The sequence below is a fragment of the Palaemon carinicauda genome, chromosome 3 (genome assembly GCF_036898095.1).
Source record: "Palaemon carinicauda isolate YSFRI2023 chromosome 3, ASM3689809v2, whole genome shotgun sequence".
Classification (NCBI taxonomy): domain Eukaryota; kingdom Metazoa; phylum Arthropoda; class Malacostraca; order Decapoda; family Palaemonidae; genus Palaemon; species Palaemon carinicauda.
In genome coordinates, this window is record NC_090727.1 from 122084152 (window position 1) to 122105855 (window position 21704).

The window sequence follows — 21704 nt, forward strand, 5'->3', positions numbered from 1 at the left end:
TGCATAATGATTTTTTTCAATTGTAAATAAAGGTATTCTGGCTGCTATTGAAAAAAAAAAAAAATTCAACCGACCCTTTAGTTTTAAAAATCTTATAGTGATTGTATATTTGTAGCATTGCAGGCAAGACAGTACAGTATTGCTGGGTTCCAGCTCACGCAGCTGTAACAGGAAACAGAAGGAATGCAGACAAATCAATTCTAGAGGAGATATCCACTTTTGTATCAAGTTTTTTTACTTAATGTCAATAGATCTCTTGGTGATATTGGCGACAATCCGAGAATTCTGTGCATCAGAATGTGATGGAGGATATCATAAGTGCCATATCTCCTTGAAAATATGACAATATGCCTAAAGGTGAGAAATTACCTTCTGAGAATTGGCAATCTTGTTAGTTCTTTGACGCACGATTTCTTGATGAATGGCAGGTACCAATCTTTCTGTGAGGATTGTTTGACCCACCCACGTCCATAAACAAAAGGTCAGCCAGACAGCCACCGAATTAAAGCCTCTATCATCTGAAGGAGGTTGGGCGAGGGGGTGAGAAACGTTAAGAATGTATATCTATCACACCATCAATTATATATATATATATATATATATATATATATATATATATATATATATATATATATATATATATATATATATATATACATATATATATATATATATATATATATATATATATATATATATATATATATATGTATATATATATATATATATATATATATATATATATATATATATATACACACAAATTTCATAGTATGGATAGGGAAAGAGTAGTTCAAAATGTGCTTTTTTTTATTCCCAACTTTTCGTGATTCTTAATCACATTGTCCACGGCTAAAAATAAAACATATACAAAAGAATTAAGAAACAGTTAGAATTTTTTACAAATTCATTCAAAACTATAAAAATCAGTTAAAATTTAGATGAAAATTAAAAGGAAAAAGAAAAGAAATATATATATATATATATATATATATATATATATATATATATATATATATATATATATATATATATCAGACAAAGTAGTAGAACCAACCTCGCAGAAGCGTAGTGAGAAACTGTATGCCAACAAGAGTTAGAAAACAAACCAAAGAAAACTATGACAAATATAATTGAGTGGAAGAAGCTTTGGTATTTAACGACGGAACTAGTCGTTTGATCAGTATGGATTCAAGAAGAGGCAAGTTATGGTTATTTAACACTTAACCAATGGCTCGCTTTTCCACTTCAAAGATCGATTGAGTCCTTATATGTCCTCTGGTGTTGTATATAAATATAATTGCCCAAAGTGTAACTCTGGGACCTACGTAGGATCTACCAAGAGGTTATTAAAGGTCAGAATTGATTCCCATAGAGGTGTTACCTATCGAACTGGTTGCAGAATATCCAACCCTGAACATTCTAATATTCGGATTCATGCTAAAATGTGCAAACAAAATATTGAAAACAAAGGTTTTACCATCATTGGTCAAGTGTCAAATAACCATGACTTACCTCCTCTTGAATCCATACTGATCAAACGACTAGTTCCGTCGTTAAATACCCAAGCTTCTTCTATGCAGTTATATTTGTCATAGTTTTCTTTGGTTTGTTTTCTAACTCTTGTTGGCATACAGTTTCTCACTACGCGTCTGCGAGGTTGGTTCCATTACTTTGTGTGATATATATATATATATATATATATATATATATATATATATATATATATATATATACATATACATATACATATATATATGTATATATATATATATATATATATTATATATATATAAAAAAGCACATTTTGAACTACTCTTTCCTTATCCATACTATGAAATTCGTATTCATTACTGGCTCTTGCTGCCTTCACCGAAGATATATATATATATATATATATATATATATATATATATATATATATATATATATATATGTGTGTGTGTGTGTGTGTGTGCGGTTGTGTGTGTGCGTGTGTGTGTGTATTCTTACGAAGCTAGTCTAGTAAAGAGTAAATATTTTATTCATGTTTTTTATTTGTGTATTTAAGAGGTATATAGTCAGCTCGTAAGGTGAGTTCCTCTCATATAGGTTTAAGTAATTGGATGTAAATTACGTCAGACTTTCGTCGTTCATTTAATTGTATTTTTCATTCAAGTCAGTATATGTAAATTTACGTTATTTTTAAGAATTAACTTTTTCTATCTTACGTATTTTGTTACGAAGTCTTATGTAAACTTAAGTAGGTACGTTTTACGACACATACATGGTATGAACACAAGGGCTTACGTCATGTTTACGAGGTATTACATCATGTTTATATTTCCACGTGGTTAGAAAGTACATGAACTTTCTTGAAATAGATTTACTTCTCTTTTTTAATATTTCGAGTGGTAGGTGGGCAGAGTTAGTTGGGAGAAAGTTGCCTCACCATGTGCGTTAGTATTCGTCTGCTATTTGAATAGTTGGCAACTTTGGCATGGTAAGCCTGCCCCCCATGCTTCCAATAGGCAGGACTGAAAGATTCTGAAATTAATCTGAGTTCATATATAAGCCCCAAGAATGCATAAGCAGCAGAAGAGATCCAGCCTATCCCTGTGAAAGAGACAAAGTTCGTCTCTCTCCTCTCAAGTGGGTCACCTGTGTGCCCTCTCAAACGTGATTAGCAATTTCTATCCAACACATATTGTGTATAGTGGGTTTAGACATTAATGAATCCATTGAATAATATTTCAAGTGTATTGTGTTAATGTAAGTACTGGTATGATACAAATTTTTTTAACTGGCCCTGTGAGATTTAGGTTAAAAAGTGCAGTGTATTTATTTTGACTTAACTGTTACCTCGTGTGATCCAAAAGACGCAAGTATATCAATTACTTTTATGTAAACTTCATTAAGAGTTTAGTCATTAGTGTTAAAGTGTTAACTATTTTCATTATTTATCAAAATTAAATATTTTTATAAACTAATTAACATTGAAACAAGTGACTGTATAATTTTTTAAGGTAATATTTTCTTGTCTTAGTCAAAGGTTTTGTTCAGATGTAATATTTCAAGTAATTTAATTTTGATGTTAATTCTTTTTGCATTAGTGTTGTAAAATTGTATAGAATATATATATTTTTGTAAAGAGTGTATTATTTCGATCACCATTATTTCATTAACAGAGCTTTGCTCGTAATCCCTGACTAAGAATGAAATAAGAGGCTGTTGATATCAAGTAATAACCCAGGTTTTTTTTTTAGTGTACGTATAAGACCTTTGGATAGTCAGTGTTTTTATATATTGCCCTCTGGGGGTTGCATAATTTCTTAGAACTCGGGTATTATTCAAGCGTAACAGATTTATGTTAAAATAAACAGGTGAGTTCGGAGCTTGAGAGTTTGTGTAATGCTCCAGCCGTAATAATATACATATATGCCCTTTTTGGGTGGGAATACCTTAACGTAGTAAAAGGGTTTGTGTATCGCCATGATCAGCAAAGCTATACTAGTCAGGGCCACCCATACAAGGTAGGTTTTCTGTGAGCGATCAGATGAAAATCTCCCACCGTCAACAATCCACACTTGTCAGTGTGGTGATGAAAACTGGACAAACCCCACACGTAAAATTACATGTCTGAGGCCTTTGTCCTGTAGTGGACTAGAAAACAGCTGCATTTGTTGTTGTATATATATATATATATATATATATATATATATATATATATATATAAATATATATAAATATATATATCAATATATATACATATATGTTTATATGTACAGTGTATATATATATATATATATATATATATATATGTGTGTGTGTGTGTGTGTGTGTGCGTGTGTGTGTGTTGTATGTATAGACTGTATATACATCAACCTTGATAAGGAAAAACTAATTACTTACTCAAGTTTTCTGCTGGAAATCTGAATGAAGATAACCTGTATCATAGAGGAACACCCAATGACTGTACATTAGGACTTGATCTATCTTAGAATAATGTTGTGGATAATGTTATATTTCATGTGTCAAAAGAATATAAATAAAGAAACATTTCACCTTTTAAAAATGCTCGATAAAGATACAACTTTTCTTTTAGTGGCTCTTTGCATGGTTCCCATTGACGTTCCTATATTCTATCTATGATATTATTAGGATATTTCCTTCGACCTTAGATGTCAGGATGCCTGAAAACTTTAAATCAATCAATCAATCAATCCTTCGAAAATATACTGATATCTTAACAAAAACAGTAATAACGTTATCAGGAACTTCGATACCAGAACTTTTTCTCATTTTAAACAAAGCTTTCTAAAGCATTTCTTTGCCTTCCATGAAACGTATCCTGGGTACACAAGTAAAAATCTCCCACATTAGTAATAACTTTGAAAAAAAAAATGACTAGAAGGTACGTGCAACTTCTCCTTACTAGCACATTCTATCCAGGTATCATTCTTGGTGTTATAAGCAGATTAAATTTATTAATATTGTGTTATAGAACCTGTGAGAAAGATTTAGTTGTACAAATTAAATATTACTATTATTACTAGCTAAGCTACAGCCATAGTTGGAAAAGCGTGATGCAATAAGCCCAGGGGCTCCAACAGGGAAATATAGCCCAGTGAAGAAAAGAAAGTAATGACAATTAAAATGAAATACTTCAAGATAATTTATATTAGATTAGATCTATTAAAGCTTCATACAAACAAGACGAAGAGAAACAAGATAGAAAGAGCGTGCCCGAGTGCACCCTCAAGCAAGAGAACTCTAACCCAAGACAGTGGATGACCATGGTACAGAGGTTATGGCACTGCACTACCCAAGACTAGAGAACAATGATTTTATTTTTTAATGTCCTCCTAGAAGAGCTGCTTACCATAGCTAAAGAGTCTCTTCTATCCTTACCAGTAGGTAAATAGCCCTTGAGTGAAGAAGAACTTTTTGGTAATCTTAGTGTTGTCAGGTGTATGAGGACAGAGGAGAATGTGAAGAATAGGCCAGACTATTCAGTGTATGTGTAGGCAAAGAAAAAATTAACCTTAACCAGAGAGAGGGATCCAATGTAGTATTGCCTAGCCAATCAAAGGATCCAATAACTCTCTAGCCGTAGTATGTAAACGGGTGGCTGGCACCGTGGCCAACCTACTACCTGTTATTGTTAATATTGAAATATTGTAATGATATGTATTTCAAAGATGCCCATTGTATTATAGAACAAGAATCACTGGAAAATTCTCGAAAATCTAGTAGCCACCAGATTTTCTGTATTACGGGATTATCCTTCAGAAATTTTCATAAACTTTACAGAGAAAGGGTCTATGAGTTATATGTAGAGGACAGGTGATGAGTTAAGGAGAGACTAACACAGACTATCTCTTAGTAAACATCTGCTCTCGTGGAGACATTTCTGTGACACCTGCGACGAAAGCCCGAAAATCGAATATGATCTGAAGCTGCGTTCCTGATTATCATATTTTAGATCTGAAACTGCATTCTGGAAATTCTGCTGGTGACTATCGAAAATCTTAGTTTCCTGTCGTTATTTGAGTTTCACATCATGGAGGCAAATCAAAGGCCTATATAACATTACAACAAATTACTATTAATAGATGTACTATGAGTATTTTACAAATCTTGTAAATTTTCGTAAATATAATCATTACCCAAATATATTTATTGTTATGCTTGCTGAGTATTATTTTCTTTCGTTGTTACTGTTTTGCTATTTTTCATGCTAAGTCAGTTATTAAGGGAATAAGATATCAAAGTGGATTTTACACAATCTGCGTTTTAATATAGCTGAATGTAATAGAATTGAGGGCTTGTTCGGAAGTTGAATCAATATTTCATTTGAAATTCAGTTTGTTAATGAAACGATAAGATGTCAGAATTAGATGCATCAAATTTATTTCGGCAAGTTTTGTGAGCATCAACATATTGGAAAGTTATATTACCTCAAGAAATCCCATTTAGTGAAATTAGACAAACATCTTGAGCTTAATGTTAAAAATGTAATGAGGAGAGATGATAGTAAACATTTATTGGTTCAACATTTGGTTGAAGACGAATTGTTACCTCAGGATGTGTTGGTTGCAATTGATAGGGAGTCAGCGAGTTCTGATTTATCATCCATAGAGCTTAAAAGGCTTAGAATAGAATTTTGTTTAAGAGGAAAAGAGTTGGAACCTCACGCTAAGCATGAGGAATTAAAATTAAAAGAAATGTTTAAACGTTAACAGTTAGTGGACAAGCGTGAAAAATTAATATTTGAAGCTGAGCAGAGAAATAAGGATAAGGAAGTTGAGATGAAGGTTCATGAGATTAATGTTCAAAAAGAGTTAAAAAAAATAAAATAAGCAGGTTAATTTTAATGATGCAGATAAAACTAGGTCAGATATTTTTATCGAAGATAGAGTTGTGGCTCCTTTTAATCAAAAGGTTTTAGATGCATATTTTGTATGTTCTGAGAGAAAATCTAAAAAATTTAATTGGCCAACAGAAAACTCGTCATATATGTTGTCACGGGTCTTATGTTAGCAGGGCATAAAAATTCTATGTATCCAAATTTGAGGATAGAATTGATGTTTATGATGTTTATGAATTCTTAAAAAATACTATTTTGCAGGCCTATGCACTAATTCTTGAAGCTTAAAGAATAAATTTTATGAGTTGGACAAAGCAAGATAAGCATACATATTAAGAATTCAGCAAGGAACAATGAGATTGGTTTAATAGCTGGTGTAAGGCAGCAACATGCAACGATGATTTTGAAAGATCAAAGGAGATTATTTTGATTGAGCCGTTTAAGAATCGTGTTAGTGAGAATATTAAGGTTTATATGAATTATAAAAAGTTAATAAGCGGTCTTTTCTAATGATTATGCACTGCCTCATATGATGAAAAGTTTAATAGTTCAAAAGACTATAAGGACACAGATAAGCAAACTAGTAAAAATGTTGAGGGTCAAAGGTCTAGTCCTGATTTACATGCCACTTCTCAAAGCAGCAGTTTGAATAACAAGTCAACTAGTAGCAGTTCTCCAATGTGTAGTTACCGTAAGAAACCAGGGTGTGTAAGTCGAAGAAGGAAGAAGAGACTAAATCTGTGGCTTTTACTCTACCAAAGTCTCGCTATGGTGTGCTACCAGTAGAGGTTAATTCTGTAGATGGCCACATTTTTGGGGGAAGAAGCCTGTTAATTCCAGTATTTGTTCCAGACCTTTTGATATGGTTTTCCAATCATATTCTGCTCACGGTTTTGTGAGTGTATGATACAAACGTACATAGATAAGTATTGATATTTAAATATATATTTGTTCAGTGTAACATATCAAAAGCTTGGTAAAATTCGAAACCGTACGCACATATTTTTACTTGAAACTGTATGTGGGATGTGTGATTAGATTAAGCTCCGGCCCCCGTACCTTCCAAAAATGGTGGCAGTCTTGATGCATGTGCTACCATTGGCGAATATGGGTCACACGACATCTATACTCTTTTTCTTTTTTAATGAGGCGCCTTTGCACTGACTCTCAGCGGTTCCCTTTTAGCTTGGAGAAGTTTCCTGCTATCTGATTGGTTAGAATTATCTTGCTCAACCAATCAGCGAGCAGGAAACTTTTCCGAGCTAAAAGGGTACCCCTGCGAGTCGGTGCAAATCTGCCTCACTAAAAAGAATTGACTATAGATATACGATATCCAAGAGAACTTGACAGCCATCTTGGAATTTGCCCCTTTGCGGAGTTAGCCAGGGGTTTGGGAAGGACACCACCTGCTAATTTTACAGGGCATTAGTACAGGGTATAAAATATATCATTGAAATTTTATCCCCAAATAGTGGTCACGGATCCTTAATAATTTACTCAACTACCAGGAATTTGTGAAAAAATTTTACAAAAGCAAGAAGTAACTTATTTCAACCAGGAGAAACCATAAAATCAAAGACATTTTCCTTTTTCTTTCATAAAAGAATCAAATGAACAGAAATGTCTAAGCTAAAACAATGCGACAGGAATATATTATAGTTTTGTCCAAACAGCGGAATTTTACAACTCAAGTCCATATTAATTGGCAAGATCGGACAAACCTGCATTTATGATAATAGATGGGCATACACTGATGCAGGGATTCGTAAAATTAGCAGTCTCAGTATTTCAATAGGGTTCTGCAGGTTTTACCCAAGCATTTTCATTCTTTTTCTTCATTTTGTTATGTTAATGGCGTCAGTTTGGAAAACATTGAACAATATGTGTAATTACTTCAAAGTATACGGTAACAATTCGTCCCACTGATTGATAATGAATCCAATCTTGTCTTATGTATCAGCAATTGCCATTCTGGTTTTTAAAGGGGCCTTGTCATAGAAACTAACCAAGTTCAATGAGGTTTTCACATTGTTTTTAAGATGAGTTTATAGTTTACCAGTACTATTTGGAAAATTACGTCTGTCAGGAATGTTCGTAAAACTTCATTTTTGGGTTAGGTAATCATTTCAGAAGCATTTAGGACTTACAATGTGTCCTACTCGTATATTTGCCATATAAAACAGAACTGTGCAGTGTAAATTCCAGAATCGTAAATTTAGAGTAATTTATTAGGATAACCTTAAGCATTAAAACACTTTTATTCTATGTTTATACGTTTATTTTTAAGCTATTTAACAAACAATAATAAAATGAAGTCTTCTTTTTCACATTTATGAAATAAATGTAATGGAAAAGTTATATACAAAGTGTCACTGAACCACGAAGCTTAGAATTTAGTAGACAGACATGTGAGAACATACTTTTATTATAACGACGCACTTTTTTAAATCTAAATGTTGCTCAAGCTACAATATATAAAATGATTTATTGATAATTTTCAACAACCACATTACAAAAAATGATAAATAACATCACACTTGTACTATAAATAAATATGTAGTGAAACTTGTTTAAGATCTATACTATATACTATGTTAATGTAGGTCTTCAGGAAAATGCTTTTTTTTTTCTCTTAAAAAGGGTATATCTATTCAATTTGCATCTCTTTATATTACATTATCAACATCGCTAGAACTATAGGTACGGGTAAGCACTGCCAACTAATGTTTTGCCAGCATATTGGTAAGTCCACGTCTGGATCTTGAACTGTTGTCCTCTCATTCGAACTGGGCAGAGGGAATCAGGTCTGGTCAGGAAGCACAGCGTGTAAACGGCAATCTCGAATTCTGGAGATGTGCCTATGAAGGAACTGCCAACTTGTTTCTCGTAGTTTTGCCACTCGAAGTGATCTTCAAGGACCATGCCCTGTTTTATGATGTTAATTATGTTAATTGGTGATGTCTTAACAATAACATAGTTTTACAAAGTAAATTATAAACGATTTGTCAATATTTCCTTTCCATAGAAGCAGAATGTCATAATACCTCAAACCTTGAAAACAATGGATACACCAGTTATATAAAGTTAGTATCAATATGGAGCCCTAAATAGTTAATTCTTGATTTTGGAAATATGTCAATATAATCAATGTATTTATATACCTAAAGAAAACTTTATTGTTTTTCATGATGAGGTCAAGATTGAAAAAAATATAACCTCATAACCACCTTTGCAAGTAACATACAGTTATAAGAGGAACAAACCTTTTCATCGAAATCCTTCATTTTACTCCAACCCCCATAGTCAAGATTGCCATTTTTTTCCTCATTGTAGAAATGGACCCAGTTGTGGAACCCAGAGACAGCGCCATTTTTAATTTCTCCTACAAAGGAGTGCTCAAATCCGGAGGAGGAAAGGGCACCACCATTGCCTCGAGGGTACAATTGAAACCAAATTTCCTTTACCTTTTCTCGCATACTACCAGTGCAGAGTTCTGAAATGGAGGTATTCAAATTCACGTGACTACTATACATGCACACATTCACGTGTATCTATATGAGCATACAAACTCGAGTATATGATGTATCTACTTCCAAAAACGCCTTTACTGCTTTGCTGTTTGCATTTATCCAGTTCATTAATATTTTCATCCTCTATGAAGTTTGCTTGTTACTTATTTCATTTTACTATCAATAATTAATATTACTATTGTAACTTTGATTTGAGAATACAACTCTGAGAAAACTTTATGGCATTCTTAAGCAACTGAATCAATAAGTTTAGTACTCACTTTTCTCATAAAGGAAATCGCTTGTCATTTGCATGACCTTCGTGTCCAAGATGGCATCAAGGAAATTGTCCAATTCAACAGCTTCTCCGGGTTCCTCGATTTCCCTTGTATTGACATCTGGGATGTAATTGTCTTGAAGGGCGATAAGGGCAGAGATGGTGGGACCGCTCAAAGCTTCTGGTGGTACGCTGGTAAAGAATCTGTACGAAGATGAATTGGATTTTGGGTTAGAGAAACGTTTTGTTACACACATCAATTTCAAAATAATTTTTTTTTCCGATAGTTATGGAATATATGAAATAAGTTACAATTCTTTTTAAGTTTCTTAAGAAAGAGATATAAGAAAGAGGGGTATTAATCATGTAATAGTGAGAATAAATGCCACAAACGAAATAAACATGGTAAAGAGGGACAATAATTACCCATAACAGTCAATGGCTCAGTTAATAATAATAAGGTTCACTTAATTGAAGGGAGATGTCCAAACATTAAGCAGCTACTTCCTTTGGACATGTCAACATACTCAAAATTTTCAAAGGTTTTGCTGCCTGTACTTTCTACTAGCTGTATTATAAGGCAGTATTCATAATGATCAAAGTGTACAATCAAACAGATGCAATGAATGAAAGCTCTAATTAAGACCCTCTGATATCCTGTTAGATAGAGTTGCAACAATCAACAGGTAATAATAGAAATTTGCATAATCATTGTTACACCGGAAATTAAAAGGTTTGTCAAGTCTATCAAGGATCAGAACACTTAAGATTATATGTGAAATCTTTTGTCCCAAAAAAGTCAAGAACACAAAATTACTCTCCTCCATGTCTTTAACAAAATTTTGTCAACTACTTGTAGCCTAGCATTTGCCGAGAAATTTCACTAAAGGTATTTTGTGATACACAATCTGACTATAATTCCTTATTTCTGATATCTCAATTATACTGAAAATAAAGTTGAAGTAAAACATTTTACTCTTGAAACATTGTATATATACATTTTTTTTTAAACTGAATCTCAGCTAATTATAAATTTAAACTTTAGAACTGAAATATTCATCGAAAATAGAAGCATGTAATAGTTGTCATGATTTTTCGGTCTTTAAATAAACATTGCATATGCAGAAATGATTACCGTAAGTGGTATGTTAATTTAGCTCTTTTGGGTTAAAATTATGTATTATCTAATTAAAATAGAAACATTCTTACAGCAATAATGTTACATGGATTCTGGAATTCTATTGGCGGTCTAAGCTTCAGTGGAAGTTCCAGATCCTAGTAGTATATACCAAGGTATGCACTATTGATGGATATCACCTCTCCCCTCTTATCAAGTTTAAAAACAAGGAATTTTTATGGAACATTCTAAAGGTAATATTCATATCCAAAACCTCAATTACCGTAAATACTGTATACTACATTGCATTGATTCTTTATTGAATTTTAAAACTTTTAAGAAAAAAAGAAAAGGCTGATAAATTTATAGTTTTCTCCTTTGATGACAAATTCTATCTGGTCTTGCGCTTTTCAGTAAAATATTACAGCTGAGAATTTAGTGTTTTAAAGATTCAAGTAGAACTTTATTCCATGATTTCACCTACATGATTAAATACGTGGATATAATACATTATTGATTTATAATAAATCGGCCATAAACGTAAGTGGGAATTCTTCAGACTCATTTGTCTCTGATATGTAGGTGAATAATGGTAAAAAATATTTTTTAATTCAGTACCAGTTTTTATTACCACCACCTCCTTTAACTGTAAGTTAGAATGTCATCGTGATTTATCTGGAGTAAATTGCTTGTAAAATTGGGGAAAAAAGTTTAGCATATTCTCTCTCTTTTAAATATGAGAGGTGATAAGATTTATTTAGAATTAGTTATAAATCACAATATCCTGCTAGCAGTATATGACATACTGTACTTACGGTCCAGGTGCCAAGTCCCCAGATGTGCCTTTACCCTGAGGGTTAACCTCGATGAGGCTTCCAACGTTGTTGATGTCAAACGACAAAAGCGCTTCAGTCAGATCTCGGATTTCATCGTCTGTGACAGCATCGCCATCTGCAGACGCAAGATATAAATGTTGATTTCGTAACATAGTAGGTAGTAGGCTGGCCAGGGCACCAACCATCCGTTAAGATACTACGGCTAGAGAGTTATGGGGTCTTTTGACTGCCCAGACAGTACTACATTGGATCCTTCTCTCTGGTTACGGTTCCTTTTCCCTATGCCTACACACATACACTGAATAGTTTGGCCTATTCTTTACATATTCTCTTCTGCCCTCACACACCTGAAAACACAGATTACCAAGGAATTCTTCTTAACCCAAGGGGTTAACTACTGCACTGTAAGTGTTCAGTGGCCATACTCCTCTTTAGCTATGGTAAACAGCTCTTCTAGGAGAAGGACACTCCAAAATCAAACCATTGTTCTCTAATCTTGGGTGGTGCTATAGCCTCTGTACAATGGTCTTCCACCGTCTTGGGTTAGAATTCTCTTACTTGAGGTTACACTAGGGCACACTTTTCTATCTTATTTCTCTTCTTGTTTTGTCTAAGTTTTTATAGTTTATATAGGAGATATTCATTTAACGTTACTCTTCTTAAATTATTTTTTTCCTTTTTTTCTAACTAGGGCTGTAACTTAGAAAGTAATAATAATAATAATAATAATAATAATAATAATAATAATAATAATAATAATGATAATAATAATAATAATAATAAAATGAATTTAATCTCAAATCCATAGCTTGCTTACAACAGTGGAAGGAAATTTTGCCACTAAAAGCATGTCTGATATATTTACTAGTTATTTTCAAATGAAAAAAAAAAAACTGTTTTATGCTATCGCGTAGTTTTGTTCATTCCATCCAAGTTAAGACGGCAAAAATTCAAACTATTAATGAAACTTCGAAAAATCAATTACAGTAGAAAGAGAAGCAAGCCCTGAAAAACGAATAAGTTCGCTTCATTACGCTGTGATTGCTCCTCTTTACCTTACGTCATTTCCGAATTTACATCTCTCGTCATTAGATATCAAATAAAAAATTAAATCCACGTTGCTTTGTTCGACAAAAACGTATAGGTGTCTATCAATCATACAGTAAGATTCAAAGATGGCCGAGTAAAACAAACTAAGCTTAAAATATTTTTATAGAATAAGTAAATATATTCATTCAATATAGAAATAGTACTTGTACCTCACAGTAACTATCATAAATATAAAGAAAATCGTGCACTACTGTTCATCTAACAACTCCATTTCACGATTGAAGCGGTGTTGGCTACGCGACTTCAAGTAGAACAAATTGATTCGTGAATTCTTGGCAACAGTATAATATATTACATTTATTGCTACTATAGATATAATTAAGATAAGCTATAGCAACTCATTGACAACTCAAAACAAGGATCACAATATGATGAAATGAAAAAAAAGAAAAAAAAAAAAAAAAGGTAACGACGAAGATTCTCGAGCAGTTTCACTTTCCCGCCATTTTTAGTTGGATAGTAGTTTATAAGTTGTATGGTGTGTTGTGAGTATACGTTGAAGTTGTTCTAAATCTTGATAATTTTTCTTGATTTCAGCAATGCCCGCTCAAAAGGGTAATAGCAATAAATCAAAACACCATAAAATAATCATGCAAGATATATTGGACATGATCAGTAAATATGAAAAAAAGAAAAAGGTATATAAAAAATTGCTCGTCCTCAGGTCTGGTTTAGGCAGCGATTGTCCATTCATTGTCCATAACAAAAACCGCATTGTTGAAAGTAAAGTTTTCGTGATGTTAATGAGTTCCTATTAATGTAGTACATTTATAAAAATAATATATATAGTGGTTATAAAAAGTAACCTACACTGTATTGAAAGAATAGCAGGTTGCAAGTACTCCATTGACTTCTGTGCCATTACAGAGGATAAATACAGTATTTTATAGGAGCATCTTCTAGAATCATTTAGCTATGTAGGATGAAGTATTTCAGAACTGAGCAGAAAGTGTTCCAAAAAGTGAAAACTAACAATTTGTGATCAAAGTACGAAGAAACTACCTCAGCTTCATTTTTAATTGATCCAGATCTTCCATCTAAGATGTGCTACACGTTATTATATCCTTTCCTTGTTCAGTAATGATGGGAAAGTGTAGATATATCGTAGGATCTTTATAACAAAATAGTTTTGCTTAAGCTATTCCACCACCTATTCTATGCCAAATTCAAACAAAACTTTCCCTGATAAATTTCACATTTTTCACTGTCAGTATTGTCACAAATAATGTAGTTTGGGAGTCGTTGGGGTCATCTCAATGACCTCTTCTGCTGCCATCGTTCGAGTCATAGACCTGGAGTTATCACGCACTGAGGTCGAGAGGCTGTTGCCTTCTCATATTTGATGACAAGTTAGTTTTTCTGTCGCCTACTTTGTCGTTGCAGGCACGAAGGGGGGCGGAGACCGCTCTGCTCTCATTTCAAAGAGGGGACCCCTACCTACGATCCCCCAGGCAAGATAGCGCCCACCCCATAACGCCCATGGATCACGCCTCGATAGCCTACTATGCCTTGGGTAGTTTCGAAGAGAGCCTCGATTAAGGGCTGACGTCCTTCCCGATTGTGCCCGGGGTTTCGAAAGATAAGCCTTTGATACTTATAGTTTTTATTATAAAGTAAATTAATTTAGACGGTCTCCCCGGGCTGTGGTCTCAGCCCTAACATAATTGTGTATTAAATACTGTGAGAGCACTATTCAGTAGTCAGTTACGAACATAAGAGAAAGACTTTGTTGAAGCTACATTGATAAATTGACTTTGGAAAATTATATCCAGGGCTCAAAGGAAAGTTGTAATAATCTTTTTGTCAAAATACAATTAGTTGAAGGATCAGATTAGCCTCTGACTATCCCAGCCTTTTGAACTATATTTATGAATTTATTTGTCTGATTTGGGACAGTATGATGAAAGCTTAAAGACCTTTCTTGAAATTATTGCAATTTTGTCTCTTTATGAATAATAATAAAAAAAAAAAAACATGTATTTCAGCTTGCAGCCATCGTAAGAATGAATTATTTAGATATGAATTTTATTGAATACGAAGCTTGGTCTAAGGCTATGATGGCCATCACATTGTTATGGTAGAAAAAAACACCAGATTTAAAATTTTCACCTGGATCTAGACGTATAAATGAAAGCACTGAATGACATCATTAGTCCAGGTAAGTGGATATTGACCTAAATTTTATAATCTCCTCCAGTTTAATCCAGGAAATAAATTTAAGAATAAAAATTGTTCAGGAAAGAATTATCATATCTTTTGACAAATATTTCTGAATAAAAGAGACAAAAGTTCTTTATAAAAAACGGACTATGAATTAACTTACCTCCACAAAGCTGATCATAATCATCACAACAGTTTCCATGAGAGGCACATTCATTGTTGCACTGGCAAGGTTTAGCAGATAGATATGCCTCTCCACAGCGATCTTGACAGCTGAAGCAGATATCAAAGTAATCGCTACAGCAATCGTGGTATTTTTTACAAGAGGAATTACACTGGCAGCTTTTAGAAGAATCTTTGTCTCCGCATCTCCCAAAGCACGAGTCACTGTAGGCTCCTGAGGATTTGGTCAGAAAATAAAAATAAAAAAGTTTTCATGCCACTTTATATTCCATATGTAATATTGAGACAAATACCGTCACTGATCAGTATATAGATATATATTTTAGTATTTTGAAATATCAAACTTCGTAATTTCTGCGCACGGTGCCCTTAGAAAAAAAAAAAAAAAATACCGTCACTGATCAGTATATAGATATATATTTTAGTATTTTGAAATATCAAACTTCGTAATTTCTGCGCACGGTGCCCTTAGAAAAAAAAAAAAAAAAAAAAAAAAAAAAAAAAAAATTTACTACACGCATTTCTTGACTGAAACTTTGAGATAGTGTGCACTAAATTTTATTGATAATATTCTCCATTCATCTAACCTCAAAAGAGACACAGAACTTCCGGAATCGGAAGAAACTTGATGGTATACGCATTTGGAAAATAAGAGAAATTTATACCTTATGACAGTATCTTAATTACTTTAGAGGTTTTAACACTAGACCCTCACTCTTTTATTTTCCCTACTTGAAAACTTAATTCGCAATAGGCTGTTCTTCACCTGTTTTGCAATTCCTAATGTAACAACGCATAACACTTATTTTAGTCATTGCTGAATTTATACACTGAGAATCTAAGCCTATCCAATAATCAATTACACTGTATAACAAACAGTGTAACTGGTTGTTGGTTAACCAGTTTCACTGCATATACAACGTAACTGTTTGTCGGTTAGTCTTATCACGAATGTCTTCATGCAAATTCTCCTGATTGTTACTCTTTCAAGTTCCATATTGGTTCTATATTTACTTATTTGTGCTGTTTTACCCTGATATGGCCACACATTTTGTTACATATTTTCCTGAGTTGTAAATAGTCTTGTAAATACAGCGAATCTCTAAGAATAGCATAGAATAATAGCCTACCTATAGTTCAAGGACTTCTTTTATAATGAATGGAAAATAATCTGTGAATAACAAATATATTATGTTTGTATGTGCTATTATTCTTTTGATAAATGACATGAGAAATAAGGTTATTAAGATTTAACACGTAAAAATATATTGTTGAAAGTTTGTTTACCAATTCATAGATGGCGTTGGCTATTCTATTCCGCTGTAACTTTAGCAAGTAAGTTTTCAACGAATTCCTTTTAAATACTCTCATCAGTTTGACAGTCTTGTTTTGGGTTATAAATTAAGATATGATAGTGGCTATAATGAGCTGCAGTGTCCTGCATACCATCACTATCTTTTGAATAGAGTCCAAATGCGCTGACTATCATTTCCTTTTTCTTCCATCATTGTTTTCCGAGCTACGATTGATTAGAGCTGAACATCCCATCTAGTTTACGCTTATTTGATGTTTTATTGTTTGGGTGCTCACTGCTCGGTGTTTGTGTCTAAGTTTTATAAATATACGATGACGTATGGTGCTGTGAACGCAGTCTGTAACACACTTTCCGATATATTTGGGTTAGTATACCATTGTCTTCCTTTGTTTGCATGGAATGAATGGATGATACCCGTTTCCCTGTTGGGTTTTATCTTCGAGAACTCTTTTTCTTTATCAGGGTTTTGTTAATAGGGACTTAATTGTGCATTTCGGTCGTTGCATATTAATTTTTCACTTGATACACTAGTTTAACATAAATTGTTATATTCGTCACAACACTGGGTATTCTGATCAGCTGAGTTAGCAATGCTTTGCCTGGTCCTTGTTTGTGTAGGTGACCACCAAGGAATCCAGACACAGTCAGTATATTAACCCTTTCCGCATCCATGGGTCAAGGTATAGTATCCTCCCCTCTGAAACATCTGCTGAATATTAGGATAAAACGTTCTGTTGTCACTTGTTCCAAAAGGAAAATGGTTAATAGTAATGAATTTCTCACTCAAAATCTTTTTTCACAAAATTCTTCATCTTGTCCACTTTATATCATGCACGAAATGGGTGTGTGGCTGATTTATCTCAAGTTATCTCACAGGAGTGTGAAGTGGAATTGCCTTTGGCCTAGGGAGAAAAGTGGTTAATTTATAGTGTTAAAGACGGGTAACCTATTTTTTCTATTTGCACCCTATTAAAATGTATATAGAATTAAAGGTTTATCATTAAATTTCGACTGACCAAAATTACGAAACTAAATTTTCATAAAAGTTATGTAGAGCTAGATATTCCTGGGATTTTTCATATTGAGCATTTCCTGCAGTCGAATAGCGAGCGTAGGATAGGCTGGTTAAGAAGTACTTGTGAAAGATGGTTGGTAAGAACACTGCAACCGAAGTCAGATGAGGTTTCGGTACCTTAGGCTATATACCCATGATTTTTTACAACTCTAACACAACGTTGAACATAATCTAAATCCTTATAGAAAATTAGATAGAAATTTGTTGCTTTTTATACTGGTAACTGTGACCGACCCACAAATATACTGTACATTCATACCGAGGCATCTCATGCATCATGTTTTCTTGGATTTCCTATCACTGAGGGATCAACCCTTTACTAGGCTCTATAGGCAATTCTTTTTAGTGAGGCAGATTTGCACCGACTCGCAGGGGTGCCCTTTTATCTCAGAAAAGTTTCCTAATCGTTGATAATTCTAACCAATCAGAGAGCAGGAAACTTTTCTGAGCTAAAAGGACACCAATGCGAGTCGGTGTAAATCTGCCTCGCTAAAAAGAATCGACTATAGTCTGTTTGGTCAAGGTCAATCATTATTCCTAAATTTGCACTTTAAATAGAAGCAGCTACTAGATGGATTGTTTGTAGCCACTGCAATAGCCTTCAGATATAAAATGACTGAACTGAAAGAATTAATATAAAAAAATCTTGTAGCCCATATCATTTTTAGAAATTACGATCTGTCTTCAACCATCAAGACCTGGGAATGCTAAGTATACTTGGGCCATGGGAAAATGCGTTAGTGTACCTGTCTTCCTTTTGCTATTGGCTATCATTTCTATAGAAGCAGCATCCAGTTAGTGCCGTTTATAATCACTGTAGTAATAGGTGCAAGATTAGCTCCTCTCCATTTTTAGTTTCAAGTCACTGCACTGTGGGAAGCCATTGAGAAGCTAAAAAGACGAACTGGGTGAAATGCTGCACCAGTGCAGGGCAGGGATCTAAACAACAGCTCATCTTAGAATTAAAGGTTTCTCATTAAATTTCGAAATTTATAATCTTATATGACCAAAATTACGAAACTAAAAGGTAAGGCTAGAAAATCTTCAAAAAAATGAGAATGGTGTACTTTAATATCATGCCAGATAGGAACTCACTACGAGAAATTGATAAGTACTGGCCATATCGGTGTGTTTCATTTAAAGGTCGCTTATGAATGGCAGAGGCAAGGGACAGTGACATTGCCCTAGCAATCAGGACAATGTCCTAGAGACTGACCATATATTATATGATAAGCGCCCAAGCCTCCTCTCCACGCAAGCTAGGACCAAGGAGGGCCAGGCAGTGGCTGCTAATAACTCAGCAGATAGACCTATAGGCTCCCCCAAACCCCCCAACCTTAGCTCACAAGGATGGTAAGGTTGCAGACACTAATGACACTAACGAGTCTGAGTGGGACTCGAACCCCCGACTGGCAAACACCAGGCAGAGACATTACCAATCAGGCCACAGCAACCCATGAAAGGGAGCTTTACAAATGAACAAAAATGTGAACTGTACTGCCAGTTTTATAACTTTTGTTATTTTGTAAGGTGATGTCGGCTTGTTGCTTATATGTTTTTTGGGATTGCTTGTGTTTTTATTTTTTCCTTGACATAATCATTATTTCTTAAGATTTTGAAAACTATTTTATCTCAAGTTCTTGGATGTTTTCATACAAAATTTCATTTTTTTTTTTTTTACATCATCTTCAGTTGTACAATGTTGTGGGGAATTTAATCGATTTAAGTAGTTTGCACTAGTTATAACATTCCTTTATTGTATGGTTCATATGTGTAATTATTTATTTGCCGAATACAAACTTATTTATAAATGTATTTAAGTTAGGTGGAAAATGTTTTATTTGAGGTTTACAAAGTGACACAGCATTGTAGATGTTAATCTTTCGCACCGTCGTTCAATTAGTTCATTATGCATGTTGCATAAGATTTTTCATAACTCTAATCATCCTTTACATTCAGATCTCCCTGGACAATTCTATCCTGTTCGTAATACTAGGCAGGCAGTTAATTCTAATAGCCAGGCCTTCTCCATCATGAGGCTCAATACTACACAGTATTCTAGAAGTTTTATTCCAGCTGTTACCAAGTTGTGGAATGATTTTCTTAATCGGGTAGTTGCATCAGTAGAACTTCAAAAGTTCAAAGTTGGAGCAAATGTTTTGATGTTGACCAGGCTGACATGAGTCTTTTTATAGTTTATATATGATATATCTGTTTCTGACGGTGTTAATAGTTTATATATGACATATCTGTTTTGACATTGTTACTGTTTTTAGGATGATTTATTGTTAATTTATTCTCATCATTTATTTATTTCCTTATTTCCTTTCCTCACTGGGCTATTTTTCCATATTGGAGCCCTTGGACTTATAGCATCTTGCTTTTCCAACTAGGGTTGTAGCTTGGCTAGTAATAATAATGATAATAATAACAACAACAATAATAATAATAATAATAATAATAATAGTAATAATAATAATAATAATAATAATAGGGACAGTGAGGTTGTATACATAAGTATCCTTATCATACAACAGCTCTTCCATTCTTTTTTCGTATTTTTAATAAGAATACCAGAAATCGTAATTTCATAATTAGAAAATTTTAATCAGTATCCCTTTTAAAACTAATAAAGATGGCTATCACTTTTTACAGATGAGGCTTCTATCTTTTGCTGATCACACAAATTTTGGGCAGCTGGGCGTTTGTTAGAAGTCAGACAGCGTGCTTACAATCTTCGTGCTAGATAGCATTCGGCAAGAGGAACACACAAGCTTTCTCTGAATGCACAAGAAATATTCCCACCCTACAGCTCTCCAGTCTTGAGGTAAGAGGTACATTTATTAAATTCTGGAGTAGCCCAGATAAGAAACTGTCGGTTAACAAAATTATTTGCGAGTGGGAAGATAATGAGCTCCGATTATCTGCAAGCTATGAGGAAGCGCAGCAAGTGGGAACACTGTTTGGGTATGCTAAATTAAGATAAATTTATTTCAGTATATATTTATCACTATTTTTGGATAGGTTAGGCGTTAAGTATAAGAAAGATTTTCCATAATTTGTGCCTTTGGGTGTTTTATTGCCACCATTGTTGCACAAAATTGTATTTGGTATTGGAAGAAGTACTCAAGCCTCATGAACTTGTAATCATCATTGTTACAGGTAAACTTTTTAATCATCATTGTTACAGGTAAAGTTATGTGTCAGCGTTTTACTTTTCCCCATGTCTGATAAAACTTGTCAAGCAAATACTTCTTGAGTCGGTAACCGTTGGCTATGTTCAGTGGCGGAACTGTAGCGTTTGGAAGGTTAAGTATTTCACCTCTCAACATTTTGCGATTAAATAATTGCTGAGTACTTGCAAATCATTTTGATAAATCATAAGCTACATGGATTACTCTTCTTTGCAAATGTCTTATGTAATGTCATGGCCATCAATTCAAATGAATTAGTAATAATCACGATTGTTGTATTGAAAATCTATTAGATTAGCAGGGAAAAGCTGCCCATCTAGCCTCTAAAAGTATCATTATTAGGAAGTTTTGGCTCCTGGGTTACCTTCATTCTGGTACTAATAACTAGAAATTATAGATAGATATACGTGAGTTAGACAGACGAAGCCTACTAGGTTATTGCATGCGAGGTCGTAACAGTACTAGTTTAGTAACTTAAACTAACCATCGTGTTCAGTTCATCAGTTCATATTAGAGCCTCTTATTATGACTAGCGTCCCGGATCCGGCAAAAACGACGGCTAAGTATTTAGATAAATAT

The 21704-nt window shown here is 33.7% G+C and overlaps 1 protein-coding gene across 1 annotated transcript in view; it reads right to left on the reverse strand.

The window, feature by feature from the left end:
- Positions 1-8697: 8697 nt before the first annotated feature.
- LOC137637852 (uridylate-specific endoribonuclease-like) overlaps positions 8698-21704 on the reverse strand; it is a 14135-nt gene continuing 1128 nt past the window's right edge. Inside the window, exons 2-6 of the mRNA XM_068369962.1 lie at positions 15522-15755; positions 12068-12203; positions 10140-10339; positions 9613-9842; positions 8698-9274 (exon numbers count right to left, since the gene is read on the reverse strand). Of these exons, the coding sequence (XP_068226063.1) occupies positions 9044-9274; positions 9613-9842; positions 10140-10339; positions 12068-12203; positions 15522-15755 (1031 nt within the window). The 3' untranslated portion in view covers positions 8698-9043. The remainder of the gene's footprint in view (positions 9275-9612; positions 9843-10139; positions 10340-12067; positions 12204-15521; positions 15756-21704) is intronic.